This window comes from Leuciscus leuciscus (genome assembly GCF_965113295.1).
Source record: "Leuciscus leuciscus genome assembly, chromosome: 16".
Taxonomy (NCBI): domain Eukaryota; kingdom Metazoa; phylum Chordata; class Actinopteri; order Cypriniformes; family Leuciscidae; genus Leuciscus; species Leuciscus leuciscus.
This window is the reverse complement of record NC_138740.1, coordinates 18,259,382-18,286,291: the sequence shown is the minus strand read 5'-3', so window position 1 is coordinate 18,286,291 and position 26,910 is coordinate 18,259,382. Positions and strand designations below refer to the sequence as shown.

General features: G+C 38.4%; 2 protein-coding genes and 2 long non-coding RNA genes across 7 annotated transcripts in view; 3 read left to right on the top strand and 1 right to left on the bottom strand.

Moving 5' to 3' along the window:
• The window catches only part of LOC309477249 (rho GTPase-activating protein 24), a 7,093-nt gene extending 4,550 nt beyond the window's left edge, over positions 1-2,543 (top strand). For all 3 annotated transcript variants that reach the window (XM_082140437.1, XM_082140436.1, XM_082140438.1), the window contains exon 7: positions 295-2,543. In XM_082140437.1, coding sequence (XP_081996563.1) covers positions 295-532 — 238 coding nt within the window. In that variant the 3' untranslated portion in view covers positions 533-2,543. The remainder of the gene's footprint in view (positions 1-294) is intronic.
• Positions 1,273-26,910, bottom strand: mapk9 (mitogen-activated protein kinase 9). Of its 2 annotated transcripts, none has more exons than XM_082140445.1 (12): positions 26,644-26,910; positions 19,707-19,858; positions 18,717-18,846; positions 17,573-17,631; positions 17,035-17,173; positions 12,744-12,909; positions 12,568-12,639; positions 11,501-11,683; positions 11,274-11,398; positions 11,084-11,135; positions 10,766-10,837; positions 1,273-3,950 (listed from the first exon to the last, which is right to left on the bottom strand). In XM_082140445.1, the coding sequence occupies exons 2-12, from the start codon at positions 19,820-19,822 to the stop codon at positions 3,811-3,813; spliced, it is 1,254 nt and encodes a 417-aa protein (XP_081996571.1). In that variant the 5' UTR covers positions 19,823-19,858; positions 26,644-26,910; the 3' UTR covers positions 1,273-3,810. The 2 variants fall into 2 exon arrangements, with proteins under 2 accessions (XP_081996571.1, XP_081996570.1); XM_082140444.1 differs by having other exon boundaries at positions 11,084-11,147; positions 26,644-26,909.
• Positions 8,166-9,348, top strand: LOC309477260. Its single transcript, XR_014198589.1, has 2 exons — positions 8,166-8,297; positions 8,850-9,348. It is a non-coding gene; the product is annotated as an uncharacterized lncRNA (long non-coding RNA).
• LOC309477265 overlaps positions 13,843-26,910 on the top strand; it is a 59,657-nt gene continuing 46,589 nt past the window's right edge. The window contains exons 1-2 of the long non-coding RNA XR_014198594.1: positions 13,843-14,062; positions 16,304-16,835. This is a non-coding gene — a long non-coding RNA (uncharacterized lncRNA). The remainder of the gene's footprint in view (positions 14,063-16,303; positions 16,836-26,910) is intronic.

Genomic DNA, 26,910 nt, shown 5'->3' with positions numbered 1-26,910 from the left:
AAAATGACATGCAGGTGTGTTGGAACAGGGTTGGGTCTGAACAGTGCAGGAAGGTAGCTCTCCAAGAGCAAGGTTGGATTTGAATGGTTCAGGAAATTAGCTCTCCAGACCCTTCCATTTTAGGTCTCTTGAGTCTCTACTAACAAGCTGATCAGTTGAATCAGGTGTATTTGATTAGGAAGATTTTGAAAATGTGCCGTGTTGGTGTGCTCCAGGAACACGGTTGAGAAACACTAGATGAATGAGTGTGCATGAACACAGTAAGTTTACCCCCATTCTCTTCTCTGTTTTCAGGCTGGAGCAGAGGAACAAGGTACTTCAGGGGGAAGTTGCAGGGCTCCGCTCAACTCTGGAGCAGCAGCGACGCTGGGTCAGTGTGGCCGAGATCAAGATGCGAAATGTAGAGCGAGCCCGTGCAGATGCTGACAGACGGAACGCCACTCTGCAACAGGAGATGGAGCAGTTCTTTGAAACATTCGGCGAGCTTAAAGCAGAGGCCCGGAAAACCAGTCGCATTGTTCAGAGTTTTTGAATTCACGTGCTGTTTGTGATTCACATGCTGTGCAACAAATCTAAGCTTAGCAGCATATGAAAGGTTTCAATGTTTTAGGGCAGTGTTTTCCAACTGTGGTCCTGGAGTACCCTTAATAATACAGATTTTGGATATCTTCCTCTGATACCCCCATTTCAGAAAGAAGTCAGGGAGTTTCGCAAACCAGCTGCTGAGTTTAATTAGGGAGACATATGTAATGTTGGAAGTACTCCAAGATCAGGGCTGGGAAACACCAGTTTCAGAGTAATAACAGTGTTAAAAACAGGAGTCTGTTTCAGGGCTGTATAAATGAGGATGCATTCCTGAGGGAAACCATTGCCCCACTTTTAAGTACAGTTCTGTTGCCTGAACGACTGTATGGACCAGCATGTTCTAAATAATATTAAAGACAATTTTTTGCCATTTAAGTGTTCAAAGACAATAGAATGGACCCAAAAGTAGGATGGTCCTGTGTCATCATGGCCTGCGGATGGATGCAATATTTGAGAAAAGAGATTCTAATGAAAACTTGTCCCTAGGGATGCTCTACGATAAATGAGCTCAGACTTAAAAAGTCTCTGCCCTGGCTTGGGGTCACTGTACATTATGTGATTGAGTACTGTGTAGCTAACACAAGACACTCATACCTTGTACAAAAACAAACTCTTCATACATTGAATGTATTTGTACCATATGATAAATAAAATAAAAATAAATTAAAAAAAGACATCAAACATTACTTTTAGTTTGAGATTTTTATTTGGACAGAGACGTAACTTGGTTCTTTTTTATTTTCGTCGAGAAAAGAAGTCTCACTCTATTATTGTAGACAGAGAATCCCATTTAAGTTTTGCATATGCTTCAGACAGGTTCGTGATTTGGGTAACTCCCATCATAGCCCACTGAGAGGGCACCCATATGTAGCACAACAATACAAAACACATGAAAACTAAACAGACATTACTAACACAGAGCAGTTAGATATTAATTCCTTTTACAGAATTTGATTGAGAAGATTGATGATGACAATCATGAGAACTGTTTTCTTATGAAGATAGTCTGAGAAGTAAATATCCAAGAAGTCAATAATTATTCAAGTCATTACAGATTCCACCTCTAGTGATAGATTGTCAGTGACAAAACACCGTTTTTCAAGGACACACATCCTCTCCCACAAGGGAAACAGACACCTAAAAGAAAAGCCCTTGAGAATGTGTGAGCCAGCTTTGTTCATTGTCTTGGAGGTCTAAATGACACGGAGGTCCATCACCAGTATTCATTAGAGGAATCAATGAGTCCACAACAGTGAAACTAATGTGCATGAGGCTCCGAAATGAAAATGGAACACGATGCACTATTGTGTTGTTGTAATACATTATCACTTTAAGGTGAAGTAAGGTGAAGCACCAAATGTGATCTCACAAGCTCAATGAGGTTGTGGCATGGTAGCAAACATTCCAGACTGCTGAAAAAGAAACAAAACTTGATTGCAGGCACATTACTGTCAATCATTTTGTGATCTCCAGGCCAAGCTGTAGTGATGGTGTTAGTGAGATGTTTAAGGCATGATTGTTATGGTGAAGCTAAGTTCATCCTCCAGGCCTGTCCATCATTGAAAGTTCTACATTCATGTTTCAGTCCATCAGAAGAGCTTGGAGGACCAAAAATTCAATACACTCAAAATGTCCTTCCGAGGCTCTCAAGTTAGTCTTCTACAACAAAAGGACAGGTTTCTGCAATGTCCTCAAGTTTTAGATGAAGAGGGCTCGTGTTTTCATGCATAACAATGAATTTAGGGTACAGGACCCATCATACAGTCTACAACATTTGAACAATGGATGAAAAAGGAAGCAGAAAGGTTGACAAATGAATTGAATGGCTAGGTCTCCATCATGAATACCAGTGTTAAAGAACACAGTCCCAAACAGGTCTCTAAGTGCATGGTTAGCCACAGTGTCACTGAATTGCAAGTCTGCACACAGTAAACCAAGGCTGAATAGACATATATATATATATTTAAAAAAAAGAAATGGCCATACAAACATGAAAATTCTTCAGTGTTTCACTGAAAATAAATCTTCAAGAGGAAAGTGAAGAAATAAAAACCTGCTGACAATCCTGTTTTTTAAAAAGGAAAGAAACCATAAATTTGCTTTGTACAACATTCTTATGGGCTTTTCAAGTTTGAGGAAATTAAAAAAGGCAATGGTTTGCATTAGCTCATGCAATTAAATGTACAATCTTATGAGATGTCACGAACTTGCCAGCAGTGATTAATTACCCTTGGAATGAGGAGGAACAGGGCCTTTGATTAGGATATTGCATCCACAGTTTGCCATCTCAGATCTAGATGCAAGTTTTTGTTCATTTTAAACCGAATATGCTCACTTTGAAACCGATGTGTGCAATTTTCTTTTAAAATCAGTTTCAAGCTCCATACATAGTTTGTTTTAGCGTACACATGCAAAATCATATTCAGAGGCTGTAAAAATGTTTCCACAGTACAAAGAAAGAACATTTACACAAAATCTATGTACGTATATATACACGACTACACCCTAACCAACAGAAATGCATCATTAGGTTCTATTTTAAAATGGGTGTATGTATGGTGACTATGTACAGAGGCAGGCACTATTGTTCCATTTCTAGATGTGTTTAGGCATATTTCAGTGATCTGTAGTTAAATGGTCTGTCTAGTAAGTCTTCTTTGTTAACATGCAGCAATACTTGTAAGAGGAATTTGTTCCAGTTGGGCTCACTAGCTATAAATTTGTCAGAGAATTTATATCTGTGCTTCTTTTAGGTGATGAAATGAACAGTGATAAAAGCTACATCGCACAGAGAAAGGGGACATAGAATGACAAGGATAGATCCAGATATCACACATGCTTCTGCAATAATAATAACTTCACTAGATGTATAAGATGGCAATTAATATTAGTTTATATGAAGTAAAATGTGAATGCATTAATGCATAAACCTATTACCTATCTACCCATTTTTAAACAGTTATTTTTAAAATCTAAAAGTAAAAGTGTGAAGACGCAGTTAAACATACAAGAAATGGATAACAATTTTTTCGATCAATCACGACATAATTAAGAATATTACATGAATGTTTGTATACAAGAGATGGGACAGAGGAAGAAAGCAAGAGTAAACAATTACGAGTGTAAACCTGCAGCTGTATGAACGTGTTCTCTTCAGTCAAGATCACGGCATGGGCCACACTGGTGAGGGAAAGGGACGTGACAAGCGAGAAGTCGTCACTTGATTCACTCCTCTAACGGTCCCGTGAGGGTGTCGATGCAGGAGCTGTCAGTATCTGAGGCCAGTGTCTGCTCCGTTGACATGGACGAGATGTCATTAATAGAGGACGACTGGGAGGCAGTGGCACTGCTGTTCACCGTACCATCTACAACACACACAGAGCAATGCATCAAAATTAGGGCCCAAGATAATGCGCTAAATATGTCTAACATTGTTATATTGAATGCAAATAACATTTTTACTATTACATCTTTCATTGTGTTTCAAAATAGTTTTTCAGTAACTGACAGTAATTCAGTAGTTACTTACAGTGGGTACGGAAATTTTTCACTCTTTGTTATATTGCAGCCATTTGCTAAAATCATTTAAGTTCTTTTTTTTTTTTCTCATTATTGTACACACAGCACCCCATATTGACAGAAAAACACAGAATTGTTGACATTTTTGCAAAAATTAAAAAAGAAAGATATTTATTAAAAAATAAAAACTGAAATATCACATGGTCCTAAGTATTCAGACCCTTTGCTGTGACACTCATATATTTAACTCAGGTGCTGTCCATTTCTTCTGATCATCCTTGAGATGGTTCTACACCTTCATTTGAGTCCAGCTGTGTTTGATTATACTGATTGGACTTGATTAGGAAAGCCACACACCTGTCTATATAAGACCTTACAGCTCACAGTGCATGTCAGAGCAAATGAGAATCATGAGGTCAAAGGAACTGCCTGAAGAGCTCAGAGACAGAATTGTGGCAAGGCACAGATCTGGCCAAGGTTACAAAAAAATGTCTGCTGCACTTAAGGTTCCTAAGAGCACAGTGGCCTCCATAATCCTTAAATGGAAGACGTTTGGGACGACCAGAACCCTTCCTAGAGCTGGCCGTCCGGCCAAACTGAGCTATCGGGGGAGAAGAGCCTTGGTGAGAGAGGTACAGAAGAACCCAAAGATCACTGTGGCTGAGCTCCAGAGATGCAGTCGGAAGATGGGAGAAAGTTGTAGTAAGTCAACCATCACTGCAGCCATCCACCAGTCAGGGCTTTATGGCAGAGTGGCCCGACGGAAGCCTCTCCTCAGTGCAAGACACACGAAAGACCACATGGAGTTTGCTAAAAAACACCTGAAGGACTCCAAGATGGTGATAAATAAGATTCTCTGGTCTGATGAGACCAAGATAGAACTTTTTGGCCTTAATTCTAAGTGGTATGTGTGGAGAAAACCAGGCACTGCTCATCACCTGTCCAATACAGTCTCAACAGTGAAGCATGGTGGTTGCAGCATCATGCTGTGGGGGTGTTTTTCAGCTGCAGGGACAGGACGACTGGTTGCAATCGAGGGAAAGATGAATGCGGCCAAGTACAGGGATATCCTGGACGAAAACCTTCTCCAGAGTGCTCTGGACCTCAGACTGGGCCGAAGGTTCACCTTCCAACAAGACAATGACCCTAAGCACACAGCTAAAATAACGAAGGAGTGGCTTCACAACAACTCCGTGACTGTTCTTGAATGGCCCAGCCAGAGCCCTGACTTAAACCCAATTGAGCATCTCTGGAGAGACCTGAAAATGGCTGTCCACCAACGTTTACCATCCAACCTGACAGAACTGGAGAAGATCTGCAAGGAGGAATGGCAGAGGATACCCAAATCCAGGTGTGAAAAACTTGTTGCATCTTTCCCAAAAAGACTCATGGCTGTATTAGATCAAAAGGGTGCTTCTACTAAATACTGAGCAAAGGGTCTGAATACTTGGGACCATGTGATATTTCAGTTTTTCTTTTTTAATAAATGTGCAAAAATGTCAACAATTCTGTGTTTTTCTGTCAATATGGGGTGCTGTGTGTACAATAATGAGGGAAAAAAATGAACTTAAATGATTTTAGCAAATGGCTGCAATATAACAAAGAGTGAAAAATTTAAGGGGGTCTGAATACTTTCCGTACCCACTGTAGCTAGCATTAGCATTGCTGTTCTTGGTGTATTTAAGTACTAAAACCTCAATGGTGTTAGATGCTACATTGCCATCTATAAGTTTTACGTAAATTACACTGATCCTAGTGAGTATTAGACAGCGAAAATTAATTCTCTTAACTGTCCAACACAAAAGAAGAATCTAGGACATCACTACTTTGTCATCAAATCTTTCCATTCTGCAGGGTTTGACGCTTACCGTTTTTCCTCAAGGAGCACATGTGCTCTAAGTTGAAAAATTTAGGAGCGCATTAAAAAAACAAAAAAACTTTAGGGGTGTAATGAAAATGTATCAAATAATATGTTTTTCCTTAATAAAGGAATACAAAGAGACATTAAATAATAAAACTACATAACATTGACACTGAACTGCTCTAAAACCACAAGCCTGTAAACGTGCAACAGTGCTGCATTTGTACTTTGAAATGAGCAGCGCTGATACATATTTAATAAAATCATAGCCTTTGGAAGTTTAATAATAATAACAACATTAGTCTGTAGTCGCAATTTCAGTTTTTCCATCCTCTAATTTAACTCTTTTAAATTATCTCATAAATTATCATTATGACGTTTGTTTACCATTTAAGATATTTAAGATTTATGACTTTCACACATCTATTTTTAATCACAAACGTGAGTAAAATGCTCAAAATATCTGCCGTAATGATGTTTACGCTGATTGTTTGACATTGTCAGTCTTTCTGGCTTCAGATCTTTTCTGCTTGTCTTGTTTGAACGTACAGGTACTGATTCTCCCGTTGTCTCTGCTGGTACAGTATGATAATTTGGCACATTTTCAATATTCACCATCTACAGTACACCACACGTGTATCTATAGAGGCGGCAGCCACTGAACATGAGGATTCTCTCAGGCGTTTAGTAAAACAGTGGTTACGTCATATTATCATGGAGAAATACATTGAGGGGGTGATCTGCACCAATTATAATTAAAACGCTTTTTATAGAAAAAGTACAATCATCTCATAAGAGTGTACACCAGGGGTGCCCAATCCTGCTCCTGCCGATCGACTGTCCTGCACAGTTCATCTCCAACCCTAATCAAACACACCTGAAGCAGCCAATTAAGGTCTTCAGGATCACTTGAAAATTAAAGGCAGGTGTGTTTGATTAGGGTTGGAGATGAACTGTGCAGGACAGTCGATCGGTAGGAGCAGGATTGGGCACCCCTGAGCTGTGTCCCAAAGTGAAGGCTGCATCCTCCGAAGGCCGTATTTGAAGGCCGATTGCGTCACCGCGGCGCGACGAAGGACGTCCCAATTCAAAGGCTGCATCCTTGGAAGGTCGCATTTGAAGGCCGATTGCGTCACCGCGGCTCGATGAAGGCTGTCCCAATTCAATTCTCCATCCTTCGAAGGCCGTATTCGAAGGCCGGTTGCGTCATCGCGCCGCGACGAAGGCTTCCCTGATTCAAAAGCGACGCCAAATGCACCCTTCGTTTCCCCGTGAAAAGAAGGATACATAGGCCCTGTCCCAAATGGCACACTCCGGACTTGTGGACTTCCTCAGAGTCCACACTTTGGTGACGTCATGTAGTGCAGACCTATAGGGCCCTTGGCACGAGTCCACGAGGGCGCATTGAGAGGTATTTTTGGGACAGACTCGCTCGGCATGCCGGAAATAACGGTCTGGTTGTTGTTGGACAGAAGAAATCACATTTTTGCGCTCCGACGTCTTATCTGCATGTCCACTACACAGCCTAATTTTACAGTTCTATATTTTGATATTGTGCATATCACCTGGGCATTAGACAATAGATAAATCATGCTTATTTAAATGATGTATACAGTTGTACATAATAATACATAATGTTCCATTTGAACTAAGATTACAATTTTAAAACATAATTTAAACATATTTTTTTCAATTTACAGGTTTCAATATTCATACTATGTTTACATAGCCTATGACTCAGTAAAGCCCTGCCATTCGGTTCTATTTATTTAATGAATCATAATGCGATCGTATTATTAAACACGCTATTATTATGTTTGAGACATCAACCACTGGTCGATGACCATAATGTTTGTATAAACTGTAGGTAACAACTGGTAAAATGTACATTTAGGTCATAAAAACAGTAATATTTTCTTCTCAGCCATGTCAACAATTATCCGTGAGTGAAATCTCCTCCCATCTGTTGTCTGATTGGCCTTTCGCAAGGATTCCTGGGTAGTTAAAGTGCGTGGAGCCTGCATCTATGCGGGCTTCGTGGAAGACCGCTTCAAGGGTACAAAGGGGGCGCTGCTGAGCACACTTCAGAGCGGTAAAATGCTGAATGGGACGGCCTACGGACTCGTAGACTCAGCGAGCACGCGCAATTCAAGTCCACGAGACCGAAAGTCCGCATGAAGTGCGCCATTTGGGACAGGGCCATAAATGGACACTTAGCGGCCTATTCTACCCCATAAGTCATTGCGCGCCGTTGACGACAGCATTTATTTACTTATTTTTAAAGGCGGCCGAGACTAGAGATCGGTGGTGGACAGCAAATTCACATTTAAATGTAAGTATTATGTTTTAATTTACTCAAATAGCTAGCGAAACCAGAGTTAAATTTCTTATAAACTTCTTCTTAACTCCTTCGTCACCATTGCGTGGCTACATTTATCATGTAGTTTTAGGCAAAACTTGTGGTAATAACGTTATTAGTTTAACGACCTATTTGTAATATTTGCACTTGTGTATTATAAGAAATATCACTCACCCAATAAAGCCCAAAACAATAAGAAAAGCAGTAGATAAGGCAATGGGGTTTCACTTTTATGTGTTTTTGTAGTGCTGTCATGCTATGTGGTTTTAACCAAATTTTAGTATACAGAAATATGATTTCTTAAGTATTTTGTATGCATGTCTTGATGTGTCATATTTTGCAGTGTTAACAATGCACTTAAGATTGCTCCTCTGTGTTAAGTACCCTTTTCTGCTTTTTTAGAACAATTCAGGAAAAAATGGGTTTATATATATATATATATAAGAAAAGTAATACACACATCTATGCTGAAATGTATTGTCCTGTTGTTGTTAACAAGCCATGGTTCATTTGCTCTGCCTTTAGGATTGCAAGTGTCCTGGGACAGGAGAGGGTGTGAGTGGGAAACCCACTGCTGAAACTTGGCCCTGGTTTGTCCTCATGGATGAGGTGTTGGGACAGAGGCATTGCACCAACCCCCCTGTCCTCATCGCCTCAATCCCTGAGGACACACCAGGGCCGAGTTCAGTAGTGGGTGCCCACGGTGAGGAGGAGCCAGGGGCAGCAGCACCAGCACCACCAGTAGCACCAGCAGGAGCACCAGCACGAAGGCGGCGAGACAGGACGGGTTTTTGAACTTGATCAGAGAAGAAATGCAACTACAGAGGGAGGCAGAGGCGAGGAGTGCACAGGAAAGAAGGGAGAGGATGGACAGGCTGTTTTCTCTTCTTGAGAGAATGATTGAAAAATTTTCTACATATTCTTGTTTAACTTTTTTCACTTTTATTTTTTAAAAGAAAAATTATGTACATTTATTTTTATGCTACTTTAATTGTGTAAATAAAAGAGAATGAATTGTTCTGGACATTGTTTATTTTTGTAATGACAGTAATACTTTCTGCATGAAACAAATTCTATACCTTTTTATTTTTTCAAATAAAATTGGTAAATGAAAATCATTTGTTCTATAGGCTACATTAAAGCACTTTTTCCAACTATTTACAAAATAAGTTAAACGTATCAAAATCAACATAAACATTTAATTTTACAATACAAAAAATAAGAAAAAAATGATGTAGACTCTATTGAGCTGAGCCGCTGGACCGGGATGGGCTGCCCCTAAGGCCTCCTGCTGGTGGGACATCATCTGGGATTGTCTCCAGAGCGTTTGAGTGCATATTTCCACTATCCACTAAGTTGTCTACCAACAGCTTTGCAGGGCTGATTCAATCGACGGCTTTCTGAAAAAAGTACTTTTAATAACTACTGCATTTATATTAGGCTACTGCATTACTGCGTATATGTTGCATTTTACTTCTGTATATTTTCAATATACAGTAATATCTGGTTGTTACATTATATAGCTACTTTTGTGTAGTTTAATGTAATCATATTGTGATGTGAGGAAAAAAGTACTTCAGTAGGTTACTTCACATTTGTAAGTGAATAGGCTACTTAACGAAATATGCAGTTCCGAAAATTAAAGAAACAAAGCAGCGTCCCATATCAAAGGGCGCATCTGACGCGCTCGGACCGGTCTAGCCTACGAAGGATTGTTCTTGTCGCCTGGCAACAGTGACAGCTGCCAATGACGAGCGCGAGAAATACTGGACTTTTTATATTCAATTGGGTTTTGTATTCAAACAGGGCTAAACCGAAAATACATGACCTGGCAGCGCCGGGGCTAAAACATCCTCACCATGTCCTCAAGTAAAATATAAAACATAAAAATGACAATTCTGGCTCCATAGCTGTTTACTGTATCAAAATGAATGATCAGGATAGTAGCTGTCCTCTCGCACTGTTGCTTGGCGCCAGGAGCGGTGATCGGGAACACCTGGCTGCGCAATTAGGAAATCCAAGGAAGGCTACATGGAGCGTCCTTCAGAGGACGCATAGGCTGCATCCTTGAAGTCTGCGTCCTTCGAAGGATGCAGCCTTCAACATTGGGACACAGCTCTGGTGTACACCATTCAAGTTGACTTCACAAAAACTATTTATTTCTTAATGTGTAAAACTTAAATTAGCACCAAACTACTGAATGCACCTTAAATCACTAATTTTATATGAAATAAATGGGACTTATAGGTGACTTATAAATATATATATACACACATCTCCTCTGCTCAGTATGGCAAAATTAATAAAATGTATCTAGAATTATTATTTTCATCTGTTTACAGTCCAAAGTCAAAATTCAACCCAATTTCAGCATTATTCTTTGTCAACTAGACCGAGACAGCTGGATGAATACAGATTTCACATTTGTAAAAGTGACTCACCTAAACACTCCTCTTTCAGGACTCCATTCTTGTTCCTCTCCTCCCAGTCCATTACTTCTTTATAAATCAGCTCTGTACGGAGAGAAAACCCCCAAGAAAACATAAGCAGAGTTTGTCCATTTTTACAAATCACTAATAAAGCCAACTCAACCCTTCAGCAGACATTAGCTTATAAGGTCAAGACTGAAAAACTACCCATTACTGTAGAATAAATGAGAATGCAAAAGATCTTCAGTGATCATTTCTGCTGTAGGCACTTATTTTCTACAAGAAGCTTGTAGCTCAACAGAAGGTAGTGATAGCAGAGGGCATTTGTACCTTTCCACTGCTCAATACTGTGTTCCCGCTCCTCCAACTGCTTGTCTGATATCTGTGGAGGCGGCTGAACACACAAAACAATCATTACAAGTCCTTCTCTCAAGGGAGAACCTCCTTGGCATTGTACAAATGTCCCCTGTAAAACAGTTTCAACTTGACAGGACAAAGTGACATGAAAGGGTGCACTGACCGCATCGGCCTCGGCTGGGTCGTACCACACGTGGATGTAAGGGTGACTGAGGGCCTCCTGCACAGAGATGCGGCTTTCAGGGTCGATTACCAGCATCTTGGACAGCAGGTCTCGTGCTTGACTAGCTACATAAGGAATGATGTAAAAAGTAATTGTTTAGTACACCATTAAGACTGTACTCAGAGAGACAGCAAAGTTACAGACATGGAAGATTTGGGATGTCTTACTTTTGATCTTGTCATGCTCGGTCTCTGATGGGAAGGCCCAATCGGGGAAAAGCTCATTTAAACTGACTCCGGGAAACTGAGGTTTGTTCATCACGTAGTTCCTTACAGTCTCCATCAAACGGTTCATGAACTCCAGCGACGGGGTTCCCAGTATCTCAATTACCTTATTCCACTGGTCAATATCTGAGATTGATTCAATTAAGGAGGTCAAGGTGAAAGATTCACATTGGAATTGAAACCGAGAACAGCTTATTTTCCAACGACTAGGGCAGACACAGATGGAAAAAAAAGAGATGAATATTTAGTGAGACATGAGGTATGATGACCTTTGCTAAACCAAAACCAGATCAGTAACATCAAACATAAAAAAAATACATATATTTATACACACACACACACAGACACACACACTGCCGTTCAAAAGTTATAGATCAGTACGATTTTTTAAAATGTTTTTAAAAGAAGTCTCTTATGCTCACCAAGGCTTCATTTATTTGTTCCAAAATACAGTAAATACAGTAAAAACATTAATATTGTGATATATTATTACAATTTAAAATAACTGTTTTCTATTTGAATACATTTTAAAATGTAATTTATTCCTATGATGGCAAAGCTGAATTTTCAGCATCATTACTCCAGTCTTCAGTGTCACATGATCCTTCAGAAATCATTCTAATATGCTGATTTAGTGCTCAAGAAGCATTTAAAATTGTCATCAAATGTTGAAAACTGTTGTAACAATTTTTATGAATATAAAGTTCAAAAGAACAGCATTCAGCATTTATATTAAATCAAATATTTTGTAACATTATAAATCTCTTTACTGTCACCTGTCACTTTTGATCAATTTAATGCATCCTTGCTGAATAAAACTATCAATTTATTTCCAAAAAACTGAACTGACCCCAAACTTTTGAACGGCAGCTTGTTACAAAAGCTTTCTATTTTCTACTTTCTATGCTTTAATTTGCATTTAAAAGTTACATCTATATGAATGCATAGTTTAAATGCATATTTTCACAGGTGATTATGGACAAGCTATTGAACAAGGATCAAGAGGATACGATCAGTGCCCTGGAATATGACGCTCCCTTTGACCATCTCACCCATGATGCAGCCCACCGACCAGATATCCACTGGCAAAACACAATCAAATATTAATAACAATTTTATTTGTATCACTCCAATGGCTTTCAAGAATATTACTGACAAAAAATAAATAAAATAAAAATAGCATTACCATTCTCCTTGTATTTCATGCCCAGGATGACCTCTGGCGCTCTGTAATATCTGGTCACTACGTAGGGTGTCATCATGAAGTTAGTGCAGGCGGTTCTGGCCAGCCCAAAGTCTAAAATCTTTAAAGTGCAGTCGGACTTCACTACTATGTTACTGGGCTTCAGATCCTGTGGAGCAGAGATGATACAGTCTCATACAGTCATGCTGAAAGACAATCTCACACGTTGGTATACTGTAATGTCAAATGGCTCAGAGAACACAGCTGGTGATGTGTCATGTTGGATTCAGTCTTTACTTATTGAAAGAAAAAATTTGCCATTATTTAAACCTGAGCTTGAAGCCTTTAGTAGGGTACAAATTATACAAATGATCTGAATTTGTAAAACTTCCATCTGAAAGAAAGTCCCCAAACACTCTTTTATACCAGTGGCAGTAAGAATATTGAATGTAATTAAAGCTGCATTCCGTAACTTTTTGGGGTTAAAAATTATCCAAAATATTTTTTGAGCAGGTACATAACCAGTCAGTGTTCAAAACTATCTGCTTGCCTTAGCTCGATTCAAAACAGTAAGCTTGTAATAATGTTTTTTATTCCAGTGGTACTGGTGGATTTCTGCGGGAAATTCGAGCATGTCTTTGCGTCATTACGTCACATCTGTACACATAAAGAAGGAGTCTCGGCAAGTAGGCTATATAGCGTGTGAGGATGTTGGAGGTGGAGATGTATAGCCTTTTCTCGCAGCACTTGATATAATTAAACTTAGCAATTTGATGGCGTATCCAGAAAGGTTAAAACGACAATCTGAGGATTCACCCGTTGTAAAATGCAAAAGACTTCGGACTTTGGAGTGGCTACAGAAAAAAAGACACTGCAACCCATGCGAAAACAAGGATAAATATCGGAAGGGCATTAAATGTAGTCACGCAAAGTATAATTTTTACGGTTTGACGTGATATGATAAGTGATTGTTAGATTTAATCAGCTTGATTTACTGCAATGCTTTTTTCCCCTTAGTAGATCAGAACAAAAGTGGATGTTACTTGTTCAGATGACATTTTCTGGTGAAAATTATCTGAATATTCTTATGTGGGTCATACTTCCAAAAAGTAGAATCTGTGATTGCGAATGCCAGTATCCACACCGGCGCGGTGACTGACAGCCGCACTTTCTCCTCAAAACATTGGAGTCATCCGCGCTGTGCTGTGCCGAGGCACAACGCACGTAAAGTTGATAAATCCGCGAATAACTGCAATTGCAGATTTCGAACAGAGATGGCGACAGAGGAAAAACTACGGACTGCAGATTTAAAGGAACACTATGTAGCTTTTCAACCTTCATAATACATTTCCAAGACTCTTGTGATGGTACATCGACTTACAATAGGTTGAATGACACGTCTGCCATAGCCTGACGGGGTCTGTTTCGCTTTTACTGGCACTACGTAACTTCGGGGTTCGGGTAGTAACCCTAGCACAAAAAGAACTACAAAATTCGACTGCTTTACGGCATACGTCACTTCCCCCACCACTTCCTCAAATTTGGACGTGAGCGTTTATATACTGTCTATGGACGTGAGAGGCCAACCAGCGTTTGTTTTCGGCTTTCGTGCGTATGTTTTTGTCATGGGGGCTGTTTACACCTGGCCACTTCATGCGTTTTCTCAGATCGGATAGCTATCTGATCGTGAAAAGACCAGGGGCCTCATTTATAAACGTTGCGTACGCACAAAAGAAGGCGTACGCCGCTCTCTACGCAATAATTGGTATTTATAAAAAGCAAACTTGACGGGAAAATGTGCGGTCCTTCACGCAAGCTCTGACCCAGGCGTACGCACAAAAACGGGTGAAATGAGAAATGGCGACACCGTCGGCAGACAGAAGAAACACGTGAAAGTGTGTCAAAGTGTGTGAAACTTTAGACCGTTGTGTAAAAAAAATGACAATACTGCCTCTCATAAATAACATGAAGACTTTACAAAGCAAGTCTTACAATTAACAGCCTACACGAACACCCGTTTGATCGATCAAAGTGTAAAACAAACAAAATCAAACGAAAATTACAACAGAAATGCTAATTAACACATATTTGCAAAAAGAAAAGTGAAATATGTTCTGCAATAATATTGGCATGTTGTGCAATTCATCCTCATAAATAATATAGTAAACAGAACGAAATAATGTACAAAACTGATATTCTCGTCAATGTGTCCATCTGGCGGAGCAGATAGATGCAATTAGATAGATAGATAGATAATTAGGGAGATATATAGATAGATAAATAGATAGGGAGATATATAGATAGATAAATAGATAGATGTATTAATTGTCCACTGGGGAAAGTTGTTTTCATAGTAAAACATTTCTTCATCAGCTACGGAATCATGGTATTCATGCATATGCCTTTAGTTTGTTTTATTTTTGATAAAATAACGTATGACGTATGCCTCAACTCTGGCGATGCACTAGACGCTTTTTTGCCTCAACTTTGATGTCCGACCATTTCTTCTTTATTTCGGCCACGGTCGAGGTTGTGAGGCTGCAGCATTTACGCCGTCTGCAACCTTTTGCCACTCAAGTGCCTTTTTGGCATTAGTAATGCCCACACTGTGCCCTCCAAACAACATTTTACTCCTCTTTTCCACCTCGCCAACGATAACTTCTACTTCACATTGAGTGAAGTTACGTTTTTTTTTTATTTCCTCTCTGTGTTTGCCATGATTTCGCAATCAATGAATATTAACTTGTGGGCGTTTCACGGACTATTTATGGGCATCTACGGGCGTGACATGAAGCCGCAAAAGCTGCGCTACATTTAGAATTGATTGTGATTTATTAAGGGAAAACTGCGTAGGATGTGCGTGCGCACGGTTTTATAAATCCGAATATTTCTGTGCGTACGCACGTCCTATGTTTCATCCGTACGCCACTTCTGACGCAAATCCTACGCAAAGTTTTATAAATGAGGCCCCAGGTGTAAATGTCCTCCGAAACGCACTCGAGACGGATTTGAATCCGATCGCTCAAACCACTTCAGGAGGAGGTCTGAGACGCATTCCAGACGAAACTGGACAAGTGTGCATCTGGTTGTTGAAACCACATATGTAAATTGTACTCAAATAAAAAAAACGTGTGAGAGCGTGTTGTAGTCCATATGTTATATCCAGATATGACGACGCTACTGGAACACGCATTACCGCAGCTGAGCATCGATTCATCAAGCCAACGTGCAAACTATCGCAAATCAAAGTGAAAGTAAGTCGCAGACGCTTATCACACAATCATCATCATTAAAAGTAAAGAAACGAAATGATCTTAGCAGGGCTGTTACTGCTCTCTCTTATTGCTGTCTTTGATTTTGAAATTTTAGCTGATGATCAATAAAATGCAGCTCATATCTGTTGCTTTCGGTGACGTGAACTCCATTAAATCTGCATATAGCGCGAGAATTGAAGATCGGAGGGGTATTTACGACAGTGCAAGTATTCCACAGCGACTCTAGGGGTCGCTGTTTGACAAAAACACAATTTCTCCACAGTGTGCCTTTAAGTAAGGGTAAGAGAGAGAGAGAGAGAGAGAGAAAGATTACTTTTATTGGGTGGCTGTTCTTAATTTGTTGAATGATTATGATTATTGTTTGTGTCTTAAATGTGCACAACATTTTTGTTTTATGAGAAGGAACATTTTCATGTTTGATGGAAAATTAAGTTCAATCAATCCATCCATCCATACAAGGTTATTATAGTTTAGAATTTTTCATTTAGTTCAATTAAAATTTTCAGTTTAGTTTAACAATCAGTAACTCCCACATCAGTTTTTGCTTAGTATTTGATGAAGTTATATTTTAGGTGTAGTTTTAGTCAAATAAAACACAATCACTGTATATGCTCTCTGAAATACTTAAATATGATTGGTCAATGACAGCATTCTGTGGTCACATATTTTAGCATAATGACTGCTGAACTGTACAATCAAACGTTTTTAGTGTAGTGGTGCTAGTCTTTCATATCACTTTGTAGCCTGCTTCTTAGAAAATAAAGAAATTTCACTCAAATCCATTTTTCATTTACATGTATTTATTAAGCAGCCATGTTATGTGGGATCATTTTTAATCAAGGTGCAAAATGTTATAATGTACAGTGTACCAAAAAACTATAAAACAAATATGTTTAGTTAACATGGTTATTTTTGTTTTATTAAGTTAAGTTTAAGGCATTACATGTTTTTTTCAGTTTTTCTAATTATTTTAGTTTTATTCTTACTGAACTGCCACACGAGTTGTAGTTACATCTCACCCTGTGAATGATGCCAGCTGAGTGTAGATGTCTGATGCCACACAGGATCTGGTAGAGCAGGTAAGACATCCTCTCATGGTCCAGGTCCATGTGGATCACCTGACAAAGGCTAGCATCCATCAGCTCCATCACCAAGTACCTGAGGAGAGAAACCAGATTCTTCAGGGTTTTCTGTGCTCATGTACAGCTCATGCATAGTACTGACTAGCATAAAACAAGCCAAGATCCCAAGCTTAATACATTGAGTCAGCAACATTTTTATAAAACAGCAATAGAAGTGCTGTTGTCAGGAGTTGTAATTAATCTTGATTTAATAACATATCATTTCGATCCTAAAGCTGTAATTATCACATGCAGGAGTAGGACAGTGCAATTCATCAGTTCCTCTTGAGATTGCATTGTGGTCTCAGCAAAACTATGAATGTTAATAATCACACCGAGGGCCAAAGCACTAAAAGACCCTGCGGCTATACAAACTCTGCTTACACTAAATTACAAGGTCAGCATAAACGCATGAATTTATAAACTCAAAACTTACAAATCCTGGAACTCTTCTAATGACTTCTGAGGCGTGAAGACGTTAAGCAAACGGATGATCTGAAAAAAAATAAAAAAAATAAAAGTGAAACATGATAAAACAAATCTGGAATAATCTACACATAAGAATCAGCCTGACAACAAAGACCAGGGTCTCACTATCTGATTTTCAATGATAAGCATCGTTGTCCCTGGAGAATTGTCTGCTATCAAATGAATAATTTAATCAAATATGCTTACTGGTTGCAGATTAATCAATATGAGTATATTATATGTACTAGATTCAATATACTTATCAATCCAAAGTTGAAAGAAATGTTTAAATTATTTTATTTGTGTATTTTCCATTATTATTAATATTAACAGTAATTACCGCTAAATTAAATTGAAGTTCATATTGAACAGTCTAAATGTTTTAAAATACAGATGACTGAACAATTATTTAGAGGATACCAATTGAAGGCCACCAGTTACATGGTATTCAAAGCCCTCCACAGTCATTAATGTAAAAAAATGTCTCGTGTCTCAGGCAACATTCACGCATTTGTTTTTATGAAACCCATTCAAATCCCATTCTGACTATACAACAACAATAATAATTATTACCATTAAATAAAAATTAAATGAAGTGACTATCTTGATGAATGGGTCACTGAATCATTCCTTCAACCGTTTTGTTCAAAAACGCAATTTATTCAGGATTTAATTAAAAAAAGTAAAAAGTAATTCAATTTACTTTATGAAGCAATAGTAAAATTGCAATACCAATATTCATGGCTGTCGTAATTTTGTAAAATTGACCAAAAAAGGACATTCTAACTGGGTAATGTTAGTCCAAGAATTACATCTGAATTCAGGTTATGCCAACAGTTTGTGTTTATGTGGTACTCCTGACCTTATTTCTTAACTTCCCATTGTTTTCTCAGCCAAAATAGGCTGTTCAGTGACAGGCAATTGGAGAGAAATATCAGAGGTAGTTGTTTAGACCATTACTCCTCTGACATTCTTAAACGGTGAGTGAGACAGAAGTCTGACATTCCAGCAAAAACAGTCCGTAGGTGCGACAGCCCTGACCAAAATAGAGTTGCTTGAGTCAGTTCATATTGTACTTCTGAGTGGAAGAGTGCACTGTTAAGGGGACATACGTTCTTGTGATTAACACACTTGAGCAGAACCAGCTCTCTGTAGGCCCTCTTCGCATGGGTCTGGTTCTGAAAGGGCCGGCTCAGTTTCTTTACAGCAACTGGGCAGTCAAGTATGGTGTCCAGAGCAGAGCTTAATGGGGCAGAAAAACAGGCACGCTCAAATAATCACAATCATCATTGTAGTTTGTTTTTTAACGCCATGCCAGCTTCTGTGGCTATTTTAATGCCGAGAAATATCTATGGTAAGACTATACCAGGTTTTTACTATTTATTTTTGCTTTAAAAAAAAGAAACTCAAATCATATCATATTTAGAATAGTTATAAAGAATAAACGTTATTTTCTACATTTCAAAACGCTTTACAAAAATAATAATAAAAGAGAAATATAATTATATAAAATAAATGCATTCATAAAAGAGAAGTACATTCAGATATACAATACAAAAATAAAAACTTATCAAAACAATTCAATAAGTAAATAGGATAGAAAAAAATAGAAGTAATCAAATAAGTCAAATAAAAGCTACCCTAAAAATTTTGTTTTGAGGGAAGACTTAAAAACACTGGTAAATTTCTTCAAAAGAGTTAACTGAGGTATCTCACAGGGTTACCCAGCACAATCTAATAAAACATGCTTCTATAATAAAGAGTTTTGGCAGAACAAACATGATTCATATCCATATTTGTGCATGGGCAATGTCCTCCTATTGTACCCCAATCTCCTTTTAAATGTCATTACTGTATCGTACGGTTTAGTGTCCATCTCCTGCACTTGGATAAACAATTTAGACATGCAGCTGGCTGTAAAATCCCCCTTATTATTACTGCAGCTAAATCCAAATCTCTAATGAGACATTCAGGTCATTGACAAAATCACATCTGCTGTGTTCATGACAAATGGAGACAGGCGATGCCTAATGGGATGTGTGATGATGACATCATTAGTATGGAGGCAGATAAAAGTCTGCTAATTCCAGCCGCCCACTCACCAGACGATACCCTGGGCACCGGATCCGATGGGGCGGAGCTGCTGGTACCTCCTGAGCACCGTAAAGGTGGAGTCCCCCACCTGCACGCTGTAAAACTGTCCCTCCCCCTCAGTCATGGCTCCTCCCACTGAGTGCCGTGAGACAAATCAAACCTGAGAGAGAAGGAGCGCAGTAGATGAGAGAGATGAAGAGATGATGTGAAACGTGGCAGCGATGATTGCATACTGAGCTCACTCCCCCGTGTTTACTGCACCGTGTGGGGGGATGACATTGCCGATGACTCATCCAAGGAGAATCAGATATAATGCATAGCCATACTGAATGACACAGGATACCTATAGGATGCCATTAGAGTCAAGCCAGAGATAGAGCACAGAGATAAAAGCACTGGTCCACTGAAAGGCCATTCTTGATGCATTTAAACAAACATAAAAACTACAAACAAGTGATATCTATCCTTCATACACTTCCCTGACCTTACTAAGCAAAACTTACATCCTTCTCTAATTAGCTACAGTTAGGGATTTGATCAAACCACTAGGTAACAATGAGTAACAATACACAATAACGGTTCGGTACATATATTGAAGTCTCGGTTTGGTATGTTTTCGGTACAAAAGGGGGAAAAACACAATTGCTTATTTTTTCTTTTTCATTTAACACTGGTTACTAAACTTTAAAGTGTTGAAGTGCAATAAGCAGCGACAGAGAACTAATTTCGCTATATGCGCGTGCTGTCACCACTGCCTGAGAGATGCGCGCACATGAAGACACTGTTCATAAAGTGTGTGAGAATTAATTGGGCTTGAACGGTTAAATACACATACTTGAGTCTTCTAGTGCTTGAAGTTTTCAGGTAGGTCTATTTCATTTGTGTCTTTGTTATATTGTACTTTGTTTTCCTATATGCTTGTAATTAGTTTCTTTGTTCTTTCTTTATCACTGTTTAATATAAATTACCAGTAAGATTGAGTTTTGTTTTGTTTACTTAAGGCTAGTAGTCTATTAGTTTTGTTTTGTGATATTGAAAATGGTGACAAGAATTATGAAATTCATCATTGAAATCATAACTCATCATCATGAAATCATCAAAAATAACTATATTGTGATATATATAGTTTTCGTGAAATAAAATGACTCATATCGTGATATAAGATTTTGGTCATATCGCCCACTCTACCAGCATGTGGCAGTAGTCTGTATTCACCATTCAAAAAGAGAAGCCTAAAGAGCAAACAAGGCAAAACAAAACCGTGCTTGCTTACCATTTTGCCCTCTTTGTCGTTTGCATGCTTGCATCGCTTTCTTTTTTCTTCTCCTGCACTGGCTCACTAAGCTGAACAGTCAATCAGAGTGATCTCTCACAGACGTTTTTGCCAAAAAGCAGCTGGACAGAAACACGCCGGAAAAACTAGGCCGACAGAAACTCGCTGAGACACTCAATGAGGGCCTTTTACGAAAAGGTGTGGTATTACTTTTCTAATTGAAGTCGTTATGGTGAATCGCGTCAATGGACGACGTGCCCATGGTAGACATTGTGTAACAATGTTTTGAGAAACTATGAATCTAGTTACTTCTACTCTTTATATCCTGTCAAATGCACAGACGCAAACAACTTTTTATTCTTCTTTTTGTGTCATCTGACAAACTCACTGTGGTAGTCTGAATCCTAAGCTTTTCTTTCATGTCCTCTCTTTCTCTTCTGAGAGCAAGAGCAAAAACAACAGCAAACACTAAACCTTTTGTCTTTTTAGAGGAAATGCCTTCAAATATCAGAAATATCATGCTACCTGGTAAACAGGTTCTCCTGTGGGATTCAGTCTTTCTGAGGGATCCTCTTTCTGCTTTTTCCTGTCATTTTTTATGCAACAAAGAAAATCCCAAAGTGATTTGAAACTTCCATTTTACATGTTCAACATCCCTCAGTGACTCATCAGTAAACCAAACCAAACCAAGACGAAGTGCTATAGTTAGATAACTTTCATGCCAATAATAGACAAAGCTGGCACTGATATACTCAAAAAAAAGGTTTCAACAGTGAGCTGGGACTTATAAATGTTAAGCTGATTCCTTAAAGCCATTAGATCCTATTTCACCATGGCTAAACACTATCCATTTAAAGCAAGCCCAATAATCCAATATTGTAATGGAGCAGAGATGAAGCATCACAGTGTTTGATATGAAATTCCAGACTACAGGAACTGATACAGGAATCAGTCACTGAAACATCACAGTTTGAAGCACGTTTACAATCCCATATGTTCCTCATTATCAGATACAACTCTTCATTAGTGAAAATTAAAAATCCGACCGATATCTGGTTTAAATAGATTTATTTAACATTTATATAACAATGTCAAATCAGTTGTGATGCTTAAGTGAATTTAGCATCACAACAGTGTAATATAGCATGAAAATATACACATACGAATAAAAGTAATAATTTAGATAAATAGTTAAATAAATAAATAATCTTAAATAACACAGCAGCACTTTAATAAATAGTGCTGCTGTTAAAAAGTTAAATATTTGCCATAATCTAGTGCTATCTCCAAGTTAGTGCTAGATGACATCAAAATGAATATTAAAAAAACAGGCTGCAACAAGGATCCACTGATAAATACCTTTACGATAGGCTATATCACGGTCAATCATAGCAATTTCAGGAGCGACTCGCGAAACAATGTAGCAACAATTTCGTGTACAGTGGCAATTTGCCGTGCGGTTTTTGCAAAAGACCCACCCACTTAAATATTTCTGGCCTCGCCTCTGGCAATGAGAGGTATGGCATGATATGCAGCGAGCGGCGCTGTCTCAATCTCCGTCCGGTGTGGGTAAAATAGTTTAAAATGAAATTCAGGCCCTGAATTAATGTCTGTAAAAATCCTGACTGGAGCATCCCTATAAATAATTATACATAATAAAAAGAAGGCTTCAAATAGATCAGTACCGGTAGATCATAGATCAGTAGATCGGCACACCATTATCATCAGCATATATGCATATTTACTCATTTAACAAATTATTTACTTTTATTATCGTGGGAATTGACGTGTACAAAATGATTCATTTTGCAAGAAAAGACGGAGTTGGTGATAAAGAAAAATCTAACGTCTCAATATTGGAAATATTTCACAAGAGTTATGGCAGTGAACGAGTGAAGAAGTTTCAAACCACAGTCAACTATTCACTAAGGTAAGTGAAAGTAGAGATCTGATGCTGCAATAAACAGCACATATTCTCGACGAGAGATGAATCTAGTACTTCAACACATCCCATGGCCCATCCACAGCAAAAAAAAATTGGAAGAGAAGTATTTTGTTTTAAACAAGTTCTTTTTGAAATTTGTGTTTAAAATAAAGCTGCTCTTAATTTTCATTGAAGACTGATTATTGCAGTGTCCTATTATAGACTGTCACTGCTATAATATCATTTTAATTACATAATCAGGGCTTGACATTCACTTTTTTGCTCACCAGCCACTGTGGCTAGTGGTTTAGCAAAGTTACTGAACATTTTCGCAGGCCACAATTCTGACATTGATATCATGGGGAAAAAAATGACCATGTAGATATTTTAATATCATCTCATAATTTGGCAGCAGGAATATTAGGCTGCTGTTACACTGATCCATTATACTGTTAACCTACACATGTGTTTACGTTCACTTAAAACATAACTGACTGTGTTGACGTGAAAACTCGCCAAGGCCGGTATTTGGTCATTATTTTGCGTGCAACACCAACAATATTCATCAGGAGCAAATAAAACGAGTGAGGGGAGGAGGGTTTGTGTGTCAACTTGCTGACGGAGAGCACAGCTGAAATTGTGTATCTATTCTGCGGAAAATGAGCATTGGAAACGTTACAGATATTTCAGTATCGATATGTATTGAAAAAAAAAAAAAAAAAAGTAATATTAATTTAACAATAATAATAATAGTAGCCTAATAATAATAATAATATTTAATACATTAATTGGAAATGCCAAATCTTCTCGATAATCGCAGATAGCTGATGCTTTTGACATTATATCTGACTATCGTCAATACACAATATCATTATCTATTTTATCGGCAAAACCCTAATCTCTGCTCCAGCTAAAGTATTCGGCTGATCTTGTGGTGTATGACAAGACAAGCTTGAGCAAAATTATGCTAGAACCCTCTCCCTCCGCATAGACTCCACGGCCGTACGGCCCTCAGTGGTACATGAGTCAGCTAATGCCCAGCCTGAATAACAGTCATGCTGCTAGGCCATGCTGTGCTAAATCACAGTCAAAATGGCCTGCCCTGTTTTAGCATGCTGCAGCCAACAGGACCACCAGTCTGAATTTTATTTCTGCCCGAAAGCTGTTTCAGGGCCATGTTTCCACATACGGGAGAAAAGAGCATTTTGTCAATGCATCCCTGACCATTACAACTGAACTATATCCTGACAAACATGGCAAATGGGAGGACAGCTGTGGAGAGATATGATCCAGACAAAATGAGTTGGATGTTGATAAGATGAGACTAAGTATTAGTATCTCGTAAGCAATACAGCCTAACTAATTCTCTAACTAGGTTGCTGTTAAAATGCATGAACATTAGGGCAGTCTGAGGCTCTCTGAGATGACTTCATTGTATTGTTACAAAATAACAAATGCATTTGTCAGTCAAATTAGATACAATAAGATGCATATTCTTTCTAACAGTAGTGACTGGTGGGCCGTGACCTGAAAATGGGTCACAGCAGGTCTATTATCACAGGGCCACTTACAGTACAAATAATAAAATGCTCTATATTAGCACATTATTAAGATAAAAAAGGCATATCAACATTTAAGCAGTTATGTTTCCTATATTGTATATCAAACTCAACAGTATTTAGGCACAAATGCATCTGTCAGTTGGTTGAAGCAAGTCAAATTAGGCGGATACAAACATTGACAGGTCGTGTGACTTGCACACTTATCTTCAACAACAATGAACAAATCTACAGGTATAAAAAAGTTAAAAGAAAATTCAAACAAGGAAATACAGGTTCAACTTGCAGAATAAACATGCTTTGTGCCGACCACAATTTGTTTTGTGCGATTAAATGACCTTTTACTATCATGTTAAAACTGTGATGAAAAAGTAGTTGCGACAGATCTTTTCTTCTTTATTGTGACAACCGAGTGTTACGGATTATCGAGGAAAAAAAAAGTAGCGTAGGGACTCGGTTCTATTCTACTCTATTCTATCTGTGATTGGATTTTGAGATAAGGCTGTAAAGCGTACTAAATGAATGGAGAAGTCTGGCATACACCACCACAATGAAGACTGACGTTTTCACCAGAAGATCGAGGTATGACATTTCGATTCAAAATTACGAGGTCAAATTTAAAATAAATAAATATACATTCACATGGACAAATAATTCACAATAAAATCAATAACATGCATTTACCAAATAGATAGCAAATTTCACTTCATGGCAACTTAATGTTGAATACTGTTGTGCCTACTCAGTTCATGGTTATATTAACATTATATGTTAGATTGTAAAGACAGTAAAATCTAGAACAAAACCAGAGCTTAATAACTAGGCCTACTTGTTGTCAACAAAAATAAATTTCAATCAGCACAAGTAGCTATCCCCAGGCCTGTCACTATAACAAGTATACTGAAAAATACTATGAATAAAAAGCATGCGGGTCATTGACAAATAAAGCTTCATTTTTTTTATTTTTTTTTTATTATACAATTTGTTTATATGAAAGGTTTCAAACCTAAAATTATTCCAAAGTATTTAGTTTTACAATTTTTAACAGACACCATTTTAAATAGTTTTCTTGGTTTGTTCATGTTCGAACAGTTGCACCACCTGACATTTTTGGAGAATGAAGTGTTATAGGTCATGAATTGATCAAATTATTTTAAAATGAAATGATGCACTTGGACACAATTTAATATTCATTTAATGGGACATTTAATATTCAACAATATTATTGATCGGCCTTATTTAGGGTGGACGATGATGCAATTTTCTTCTAGAAACAAACTTTGTTGTATTATTTTCATGTTATCAATGTGAAGCTGCTTTGATACAATCTGTATTGTAAAAAGCGCTATATAAATAAAGGTGACTTGACACAAAAATATGCACATCATGTCTTTGACCCATGTGCTAAATGAAAGCTTGCTATTTCACTAAACCTAATATTTAACATGTCAATATTTAATATTTAACATATTTAACTAAATGGAAAAAAAGGAAAATCTGCTGACACATGTGAACTAGGGGGATTCATTCAAAACTCAATTTATTCAATCCTCCTGATAACGGACGCCACAAATATGAATTGGGAGGTTAAATTGACTGGAAGTATGTCAACACATTCCATCTTTTCATGCATCACAACACTTCTACTGACCTCATTCAGATCCCTGACCTCTTCTTAGATGATATATACGGAGTTCTATGACAATTTATGAATACTAAATACAAACCCAGAGATTATTAAGTGTAGTTTCAATGTATCACACAGTGCAGTGAGTTCACCACCACGTTATCAAGTCAGGTCAGGCTCCTGCCAGGTTGCACTCGCTCCATCACAGTAAGCTAGTTAACGTAAGTCCAATAGCAGCTGGCTACATCAAAGCAAAATATGCTCCACACACCAGTTAATCACTCACGCATAAAACAAATGTATTTACAGTAACAAACGCTCGTCCTGGGCTCTTTCGCGTGTCTGCGAGTCACACTTGATTCGGCCTGATCCAGCGCGAGGCCAGAGCTCTGCTGCAGATGTGTCGATGCCAAACTCCCGGCGAACTGCCACTTCAAGACAACACTATCGCGCGTTCAAGTCGCTCGTTTGTAAAAACATGAAAGCACGTGTTCATGGTCGCTAACAGAAATAGACGACTGTCTGAGGTGGATGAATTCTCGCTAGCTCGCTGCGTGCTTACCTCCTCTTCTTCTTCTCCTCGCTTTCTCCAGTTCACTCCCATGCATACATACACACGAAGGCACGCCAGCAAACAGATCCTCTGGACCGCGGAAGTGTCGGCGTTTATCGCTACCACATTAAACACCGTCAGCCGGGATGATGGTTAAATCAGATTTCCTCTTTTAAGAGGCTTGACAGTGAAGTCCAGAGCGTGGCATGACAGCAGGGGCGGAGGTTGGTGGTGGGACAGTTATTTTTTCGACGCCTCTCTCTCTCTCTCTCTCTC

Excerpts from the sequence above, each read along its gene's own strand:
- mapk9 (XM_082140444.1), bottom strand. The coding sequence starts at position 19,822 with ATGACTGAGGGGGAGGGACAGTTTTACAGCGTGCAGGTGGGGGACTCC. Across the intron at positions 11,684-12,567 it reads CATATTCCAGGGCACTGATC|ATATTGACCAGTGGAATAAG; the intron begins GTATCCTCTTGA and ends AATCAATCTCAG. Across the intron at positions 10,838-11,083 it reads CAGTATTGAGCAGTGGAAAG|AGCTGATTTATAAAGAAGTA; the intron begins GTACAAATGCCC and ends CTCTCCGTACAG.